At 34.6% G+C, this 10281-nt stretch overlaps 1 protein-coding gene across 2 annotated transcripts; it reads right to left on the bottom strand.

Annotated features, from left to right (window-relative positions):
* Window positions 1-1304: 1304 nt before the first annotated feature.
* Window positions 1305-7644, bottom strand: LOC113512985 (tetraspanin-18-like). 2 transcript variants are annotated; one of them, XM_052893603.1, is made up of 5 exons: window positions 7487-7644; window positions 6247-6498; window positions 3785-3934; window positions 2913-3176; window positions 1305-1406 (listed from the first exon to the last, which is right to left on the bottom strand). In XM_052893603.1, the coding sequence occupies exons 1-5, from the start codon at window positions 7541-7543 to the stop codon at window positions 1326-1328; spliced, it is 804 nt and encodes a 267-aa protein (XP_052749563.1). In that variant the 5' UTR covers window positions 7544-7644; the 3' UTR covers window positions 1305-1325. The 2 variants fall into 2 exon arrangements, with proteins under 2 accessions (XP_052749563.1, XP_052749564.1); XM_052893604.1 differs by lacking the exon at window positions 3785-3934.
* Window positions 7645-10281: the final 2637 nt, after the last annotated feature.

Genomic DNA, 10281 nt, shown 5'->3' with positions numbered 1-10281 from the left:
AACAATGTTATTGCATGATTAACGTTTTAATTCTCTAGCAGAGAACCTTTCAAATGATTAGCCAGAATGTTTATGGTCAGAATAATTGAAAATTGTTTGTTTTTTTTTAAATTGACAGATAATAGGGACAAGAAACACAGCCACACTTCAACAAGCCAAAGTTATGAACGCTCCGAACAAAGTCGGATGAGTAATGTGTATCTATAAATATATATATTGTCAAAATCTATATACGGGTGGATATACCTACACGACACCGCGTTCTAATTTCAAGCCTTTAATTGCCCATTGCAGAAGATAAGCCTCCCCCTTGGGGAGTTTTGACAGTAGCTACCATGCGTAGTAGCAGATTGGCAGCCGCAGTTAGGCTTTGGAGATGTTTTAAGAGGGACGCTGCTGCCCTTCTTTAGTGAAAGCGGCGACTTATTCTATGCCGGGACCATACGTTGTGTATATATACTTACAACAAAAAGGATAATGCTCCTTCTTGTATTTTTTTAATGGATGATAATGGAATGGTAACCCCGCCTGCGCTAACGGTATACGCTGACAAGGCACTGGTGATACATGATAGGTGAGAATAAAAAGGTGGGTAAGTTTTTTTTTTAAATAGGTGATAATAGAATGCTAACGCTGCCTGCGCTATCGGTATACGCTGACGGGTCACCAGTGATATAGGTGATGATGAAAGTAGGTCACTTAGTACATCGTGACGAATTTCACTAGAATTAACCACGATTGTTTCCAGGGGGAACCGCATGGAGGTCGACTTGATAGCGTGTATTGCTAGCAATAAGTCAATTAGACCTTATTACTGACAATCCCTTCTCCCCAAGCGGGTCAGTTAGCGCATTGTGATGAATACATTTAAAATTTAGCACGATGGTTTCCAGAGGGAACCACGTGGAGGTCGACCTGGTTGGGTATATTTCTAGCGACTAAGGGCCCCATTGGCCTTTAGTCTCCATGATTAACAATCCCCACCACATTGTCATTACCCTCTGTCCCATTCGTGTTTCAACCATGAAGCAGTTGTGTTTGTATGGCTGTGTTTCGGTTTGAAGGATGGGATATTGCGTGAATTAACTGGGTACAGAGGAATAACACCTGAGTCCTCAGGAATGGCAACGCATGGGGGTATCATGGGCGAAACAGTATACTCTGTTATGTCCATGGTACTGCTCATGTCTATAGGCGACGGTTACCACTTTCCATAAGGTGTACTGTCTGCTTGTTTGCCATTCAAAGTTGCATAAAAAAAATGTGTTAGGTAAGATTAGGATGAGAAATTAAAACAATATTAGTAATTACTCTAAACTTATATATTAACGGTAATAGTAAGTAGGTTGTTTTTTCTTGTTCGATTTTGAACAGCATACAATGGTTGAGAACACCATTGAGATCAGCTGAAAATAAAAAAATAAAGTTCATTATAACAGTTCGAGAGATTCTTATAAGTAGTAGCTACTTAGTTATTATACAGGGTGGAGGAGACCGGTTGGCCAAAACGAAAACAGCTGATTCAGACGAATGGTTTGAATCAGATGGCAGTTTATTTTCCCATCTGATACGCACCACAGCCATATAATTAACGATTCATAGTATTGACGCCGCGCAATGTATTTGAAATATTACGATACACACGACGCGCGATACATATAGCGCGTACAATACTACAGGTCAATGGCGCTTCTTCGTAAGTAGTTTTCGTACGCTCGTGGCGTTGACTTTACTCAGCTGGTTCCGCGCGTCGTGGTAAGTTTTTTATACGAATATTACATTGCTGTTTTGTGTTTTTCATAGTATTTCATTATGAAATATTATTATTTCTTTATATTATGACATAATATCATAGACTACATGATTATAAATGAAAAAAAAAAAATAGGAAAATGACGATATAGGAAGGAAGGTGACAAATACCGTAAGAATTAATCAGAATAATTTCCAGGAGGAACAGCGTGGAGGTCGTCTGGATAGATCATATTGCTAGTAATGGAGCTATTAGACAAAGAGACAATAAAAAATTTGATAAAATATTATAGGTTGACGAGACATTTCGCATTTTCATGAATAAAAAGTTTATTTATATTACTAATAGTAATTTATTTAAGGATATTACTCATTTATTGTTTGTTATCTTTAAATATACTTATAGCTTCTTGTCGAACGTCCATAATGATAGATTAAGACAATTTCCTGTTTTTTTTCTTATACCTACATGGATTTTTTAAATAGGTGAAAATGGAATACTAGGTGTACGAAATGACGGGACACTTAGGGTAGATGACAATGGTGTTACATCAGTTAGCCCATTGTGGCGAATGAACTATTGTTTTAAGAGATATTGATTTAATTCATTTGAGAATATTGAACTATTTTATTTTATTTTACTACTTATATAATGTTGTAGTGTTATGTTTTATTGTTTCGAATAATGCATGTAATTTGATTAAACATTATTATATATTGTATATTTATGTAATTGGACATAGAGAAAGATCCATTTAGTAGAGGGTCGGTTTACACTGCGTTTGCCTGTACGGGGTTGCCACTCAAGAACCTATCTTCCTCATCAGTTGTCGGTTCTTCGAGCTATGTAACCAGCCCATTGGTGATAGCTCGAAGCAAAAGCAAGCGGAAGCTGCTTATTCTTCGGACTATGTCGGTCACTTTCTATGTTACATACACATAATTACTATCATCATCATCATCATCATATCAGCCTTTAAATGTCCACTACTGAACATAAGCCTCTCCCTTGGGGGGTTTGGCCAATAACTGTTGTTGCTTCTTACGACATCCAAGGGGAAAGGAGGGGGTGATCCATTCTATGCCGGTATCTACACGGCTAATTATGATTATTATGTAGCTGATGAAATAGAATATAGATTAATATGACCTTTTCTTACCTCTACACCTATTATCCCCAAAAATACATACAATGTAATGCGTATGGACTTTTCGAATATTTCAACAATGATGTCCAAACATCCATCGAAAGCTTTGTCTCTAGTGCATTCGTATTCGCTTATATCTATGTCCCCAATATCTTCGATGTCGTTTATATCTGGTAAATTCTCCAAGTCCAGGTCACAGCATGTCGGCGGTAAGTATTCTTGGTAGTCGGGCATGTGATCATAGGACGCGGAGCCGTTTAGCCCGCAGCATTTGAACTGGAATTAAACGTTTCTGGTTTTAGCACCAAATTTTTTTGCCAAAAACCTTTCAAACAACGACTTTCATATAAAGTCTTCTTGTTTTTCTTCTTTTCTTCTGATAAATCGTTTGATTATTATTTTATTGGTTTAGTAAAACTAAATGCGTTCTTTAATTTGAGATTGTGAATCTTTTAAAGTTTGTAAATTGCTAGATAGGTCATTGAAACTTTCAAGAAAAGAGCATCATCATCTCAACCATTATCTGTCCACTGCTGAACGTAGGCCTCCCCTACAGACTGCCATAAGAAACGGTCCTGAGCCACCTGCATCCACTGACTCCCTGCAATGCATTTGAGGTCGTCGCACCATCAGTGGGTGATCATTTCACACTGTCTTTGCCTGTGGGCCACTCGAAAACCTTTCTTTCCCATCGTTTGTCGGTTCTTCGAACTATGTGACCAGCCCATTGTTACTTCAGTTCCAAGGAAAAGAGCATATTCCATCCTAAAAGGCTGGCAATATACCTGCAATTTTTTACTTACTTTCCATCTTTAATCAATCAAATTAGTTTGCTCCTGTTATTAAAAAAAAAAAAGTAGAAAAAAAATTCGTAAATAACTCACTGTTAATTCAATACCATGGAAATTAGTGTTACTGCCATTATCAAAACTATTTGTTACGGTATTTATAATAAATTCTGTGTCAAATAGTTTGAACAACAGTACCGCCAAAATTATTTTCAGTGCAGCCAATATCAGCATAACGATAGAGAACTAAAAATAGAAGACGTTTTTGTAACATTATATAAATCATGATAAAAAGTTTAAAATCAATCAATATTATTTTTAAAACTTATATTTATTTTTTAACATTGTCTATATATGTATAACGGTAATTTTCGATCGACTTCAAAAAGAAAAATTTTCAATTCGGTTGTATTTTTTTTTTTATATTTGTTACTTCAAAACTCTGTCAGTTCTAAACCGATTTAGAAAATTCTTTTTTATCTGAAAAAATATACTTATAGATTAGTTCCATAGAAACTTTATCAAAAGGACTGCTTTAGTTACAATTGAAGTCGATTTTTTTGTGGGATTTTTAAATAAATTTACTATGTTTGTAGTTTTTTTTTTATACAACTTACGGACGGCCCACCTGATGGAAAGTGGTAACCGTCGCCTATAGACATGAGCAGTACCATGGACATAACAGAGTATACTGTTTTGCCCATGATACCCCCCATGCGTTGCCATTCCTGAAGACTCAGGTGTTATTCCTCTGTACCCAGTAAATTCACGCCATATCCCATCCTTCAAACCGAAACGCAGCCATGCAAACACAACTGCTTCACGGTTGAAACATGAATAGGACAGAGGTATCCAAGCAATTGACTTTTGTACAAAGTCTCCCTCTGGCAATAACTTCGACTTCATTACGAAGCGTCACAGCGCCCCCTGAAGAAGACTTTTGTATGAAGTTGATACAATTGTCGGAAACTATAAATATAGTTAAGTTCATAAAGTTCCCGTTATACATATATGTAGATAGATAATATATTCTATCTCCCAATATAATATAATATAATTAATTTATAAAAAGGTCTGAATATTTAAAATGTGTTTATATACAAAATAATGAATTGACAGAAAAATGTAAATATACGAACAGATTTTTTGTTGTTTTTTAAAAGATAAATCTGAATTTTAATAGAAGACTACAACTATACTATAATATATATAATAATAATGTCTATAGGCGACGGTTACCACTTTCCATCAGGTGGGCCGTCAGCTTGTTTGCCATTCTAAGTCGTATAAAACAAAAAATAACACAAATTTATTTTTGATATTAACAGTGTACTTTCACTTAATACTTTTTGTTTTATTGTAATGTTGTTTTATGATATCTTCTTGTTATGTATAAAAAAAATATTCAATACAATGTAATATTGTTATAAATAAATTGAATCGAATTGTTTACATAATAACACAGAATGCATTTTAATTTAATCATTTTTGTTTTATACACGAAACAAACAGTATAATAACATAAATATATAATAACCAATAAAATTTCCACTAATCACTGTTACATACTTACTTTTAATTTATTTGAATGTAGTAGGTATGTCTAAAATTAATTGGTCATTAAAAAACCTGCGCATGGGCCAACGCCATGCATATTTGTCATTCAAATAATCGTTTAGTGTGTGTGTGTTTTATTCAATAAGTACTTTTTTTTTAATAATAGTTTTAAATTTATTGATAAGTAGATCTAAAATATCAATATCTTATATATAAAATTCTCGCGTCACGGTGTTTGTTACCAAACTCCTCCGAAACGGCTTTACCGATTTTTATAAAATTTTGTGTGCATATTGGGTAGGTCTGAGAATCGGCCAACATCTATTTTTCATACCCCTCAATGATAAGGGTGACCCTCCCCAATATCTTTTTTTTAATGGACTAAAAAAATATTCTCCAAATAATGTATATGGCAAAACAACGTTTGCTGGGTCAGCTAGTTTTATTACATTTAATGTCCGTTCCATTGTCTAAGGTTCCATATTATATATTTTACTAAACTTTATTTTATGCATATGATGTGTATGCCTGATTCTACAATGTGTAATTTATTGCTTAAAAGATGGGGAGAGATATATGTTCTTCACAATATAAATGAAAATATTTCATCATTTTCTAAACGATATGTGACGATATGTCTAGACGTGTCTATTGGACAACTGTTAAAAAAGAATTTTTTAGACTGTGATATATTTTTTTTTTGATGGGTGAAAATGGTATGGTAACTCCGCCTGCGCTAACGGGATACGCTGGCGGAGCACCAGTGAAGGGTGATAGATGAGAATGAAAACAGGCCAGTTAGCCCATCATGATGAATTCATCAGGAATTAAACATGATAGTTTCCAGGGAGAACCGCGAGGAGGTCGACCTGGTTGGGTATATTGCTAGCAATGGGATTCTCAGTCTCCATTACTAACAGTCCTTTTCCCCTCCTACTGTGATATATTAATATCACAGTCTAAATATAAAAATACAGATTACATTGGCAATGAATTCTCACCGATACAAGAAGACATTGGGACTCGGTAATAGCTCCACAGCACCCACAGAACGAGATGAGGAACAAAATTCCACCTAATATTATGATTGTTACAGATATACTCGTAGGTATTTCCGTTGGTACGTCCGCAAATAATTTCGTATGTATTTCCGTGAGATTTTCCGGTAAGTTTTCATTCGTTAAAAATTCCAGTAATATTTCCGGAGATACTAGAATTATCACTCCAATTGCAATAACAGCGAGGCCGATTAACTGTAAAAAAAAAATTTGATGGCTATTCACAAAAAAAGTCGAATTTAATCCTGGCAAGATAAATTATTATGACATAAAAAAAAACAATTCTTTTGTTTTAAAAACGAAACTAATGGCAGCTGGCAGCTATATTATTACAAAAAAAAAATGCAATCACCTTTTTGACAGGTGGATAAAATAAGACAAGTGTTTACGTCTTTAGCCGACTTCAAAATCGAAAGAGGTTCTCAAATTGGTTATATATTTTTTATTATGTTGTACCTCAAAACTGCGTTCTTTATATATCTATATGAAATAAAAATATTTTGAATAAAATCTATTTGTATTAAAAAATCTAATGTATCTACTAAACATCTAGTCGACCGTATGTACGAGTGGTTTGTGATGATAGATTGATTTTTCATGATGATTTTTGTGAATTTAAATTAAATAATTTTATTAAATTAGAACTCGGAAGTAGATATTGTTTCACAAGTAAAACTAACTTTTTTTTTTATACAACTTAGAATGGCAAACAAGCTGACGGCCCTCTGATGGAAAGTGGTAACCATTGCCTATAGACATGAGCAGTACCATGGACATAACAGAGTATATTGTTTCGCCCATGATACCCCCCATGCGTTGCCATTCCTGAGGACTCAGGTGTTATTCCTCTGTACCCTGTAAATTCACGCCATATCCCACCCTTCAAACCGTAACACAGCCATGCAAACCCAACTGCTTCACGGTAGAAACACGAATGGGACAGAGGTGCCCAGCTTCAATTCAATATCAATTATTTTGATTTAAAAATTAATCGATTTTGATGGTATACTCTGTTATGTCCACGGTACTGCTCATGTCTATAGGCGACGGTTACCACTTTACATCAGGTGGGCCGTCAGCTTGTTTGCCATTCTAAGTTGTATAAAAAAAAAGTAGAATTGGAGTACTAATGATGAAAATTTTAAATTTCCTTATTTAAACTAATCAGGTACACTCTACTTACCGAGAATATGAAATTCACGAAAAACAAAATATATTTCACTAAAAATGCCAAACACATTTTTGATTTTTTTTTGCCACTGTTAAAACACGAGAGGTTGGATAAACACTAATATGTATTATATTTTGCTTCATGCAAAGATACAGATATGATAAGAGGTAATTAATAAGATAACGTTATACATATATCGAGTATCGATCGAGTATCCAATGTTGTATGGAATGTTACTAATATTACTAAAATTGTATTTATTTATTCATTAGTACGTGTAGTAGTTGTATGTGTGTATGTCCCGGCATAGAATGTGCCACCTTTCCCGTGGGTGTCGTAAGAGACGACTAAGGGAGCTTATGGTGAAACGATGGGCAGTAGCGTCCCCCTTAAAATGTCTGTAAAAGTCTAATTGCGGTCGCCAACCCGACTGCCAAGCGTGGCAACTACTGACAAAACTCCCATTATGGGGATGGCTTATGTTCAGCAGTGGACAGTAAACGGCTTAAATAATAATAACATGTAGAGGGAAAGAGATTGTTAGTAATGGGGACTAAAAATCCCATTGCTAGCAATATACCCAACCAGGTCGACCTCCTCGTGGCTCCCCCTGGAAACTATCATGATTAATTCCTGTGGAATTCATCATGGTGGGCTAACTGGCCTGTTTTCATTCTCATCTATCAGCCTTCACTGGTGCCCCGTCAGCGTATCCCGTTAGCGCAGGCAAGGTTATCATTCCATTTTCGTCCACCAAAAAAAAAAATAACATGTATGTGTACAAGGCAGACTTAATGCTAAAAGCATTCTCTCCCAGTCAATATTAGGAAAGTGTTAGAATAATAGAACGTGGTACTAGTAATAATTGATATACATACTTACTAAAATTTACATATACGGTGAAAGGTGGCACCATCGCATCGCTCATCATCGGTAGGGAATCAATCTTCACCTTAGAACCAGAATGGTCATGCACAGTGCGATTTCAGAGGAGCTTCCTCCTGCAAATACTCAGGCTGTGGAATGATCTTCCTGCCGAGGTTTTCTCTAGATACTACAGCATGTGGTTCTTCAAAATTGGCGCATTATGGTTCCTTAGCGATTGGCAACGCTCGCGTGACGTCACTTAAGTTACAGGCGTCCATAGGCTATGGTATGGTAATCCCGTTTGTAACCAAAGTAGTATAAAAAATATATAAACAAAAAGATATATATCAAAAGAACACCAGAGGCATTGCAAGTATACTTCCCGTCTTTTAAAATGGAATATGCTCTTTACTTGAAGGTTATGATGTCGTATCGGTTTAAAAATACTGCAGCTGCAAGTTGATTGCAAACAGTGGTTGTGTGTGGAAGAAAGTGCTTTGAAAAGCGCATAGTGTAAGATACATATAATTTTAGATGTCAATATTATGTATGTAATCCAAATATTTCCATTATAATGTATGTATTATTGAATTCCGATAATAACACGAATGGTAGTAATAAACATAATTATAAAAATAGTAGGTATTGTTTTATCTAATCGCTCAATATATTCCTTATAATCATTGATCCACTTAGCGGAAATTATCAAATTTTACGATATAGCCGGAAAAGTAGATTTTAATAGATATATGTGATTGTATTATTCATACATCACCACACTCATTCTATAAACATAAGAATAAAAATCCGGGTAGAAGTGACACCAAACTACTTTCATTTGTAAGTGCTTCGATGCGGCCAAAACGTATCGTTCTGCCTCTCATACGTTATGTTTTTTACGTTATCTGATTGGAATTATGACGAATTTGTACTCATGTATTATCTAAATCCTAATTTTACCATAAATTAATAAAAAACGATTACCTATATCAAAAATATAAGAATTTCGACAATTGCTTTTTTTTTAATGTAAAAAAATCTTAATTTTTGAACTTTGTACAATACATAAACATTGCATTAACGAAATGACGTGAAACGGGTTATTTTATTTATTAATGAAAATAATGATTAATTTACTTAGATATGAGATGAAACGAAACGCAACTTTGTAAGTGTGGCCGAGAAGCTGTGGTTTTTAAAAATGGCGCACTCCAGAATAATTATAGGCGATTATTGAATTGGCGGGAATGTCACTACTCGTCAGTATTGCTACAGATAATATAATATGTTAATTAAGGTAACCTATTCCTTCAAATAAGTGTTAGCATTAATTAAAGCAGCCATAATCCGTCTGCCAAGTCTGATGATTACTGGTAAAATCCTCCAAGGAAAAGACCTATGTTCTGCAGTGGACAGTCGACGGCTGACTTGATGACGATAAACTTGAATTATAATAATTTAGACTCAAATCAATTAGAAAATGATTTCATATCAGTTATATTAAATTGAAATTTTAATTTTAAGATAGGTTCAGGGAAATAGTGCCTCAGAATCGACCCCAATATCAGCTGTCCCAAATATCTCAAACACAGAAGACAGGCTTGTTAGGTGAAAGGAGCGAACTAGGAATAGTGACGTGATGAGGTGGGGCTAATTCGCAACGCAGATATTTGATGATAAAATTTCTTTGCAATCCCTTCAACTATTTTCTAACGAGTATATTAATGTAACAAACTGATAGATTGACATTTATTGTAAAATATTACTAATTCGGATTTCATTATTTATTTATTGCCCCATGGTAATTTTTGACAAAAAATTCAATGAATAGAAATTTTTAATTTTATTATATTATATACTACCTGATTCCAACAGCTTCACCTGCATGATCTTGAACATTTTGTTGTAATATAACGTAAATTCTCGTTGTAAATGTTATT

This window comes from Galleria mellonella, unplaced genomic scaffold, assembly GCF_026898425.1.
Source record: "Galleria mellonella isolate WM207_F2 unplaced genomic scaffold, CSIRO_AGI_GalMel_v1 utg182, whole genome shotgun sequence".
NCBI classification, from domain to species: domain Eukaryota; kingdom Metazoa; phylum Arthropoda; class Insecta; order Lepidoptera; family Pyralidae; genus Galleria; species Galleria mellonella.
This window is presented reverse-complemented; position numbering and strand designations above follow the sequence as displayed.

What these genes read in the sequence shown, in the direction of transcription:
- LOC113512985 (XM_052893603.1), bottom strand. Translation starts at nt 7,543, where the DNA reads ATGTGTTTGGCATTTTTAGTGAAATATATTTTGTTTTTCGTGAATTTC. An exon ending in TCCATGGTATTGAATTAACA is followed by an intron (nt 3,177 to 3,784) that starts GTGAGTTATTTA and finishes GTTTAATTCCAG; the next exon opens with TTCAAATGCTGCGGGCTAAA. An exon ending in TGGGGATAATAGGTGTAGAG is followed by an intron (nt 1,407 to 2,912) that starts GTAAGAAAAGGT and finishes TTTTATTTTCAG; the next exon opens with CTGATCTCAATGGTGTTCTC.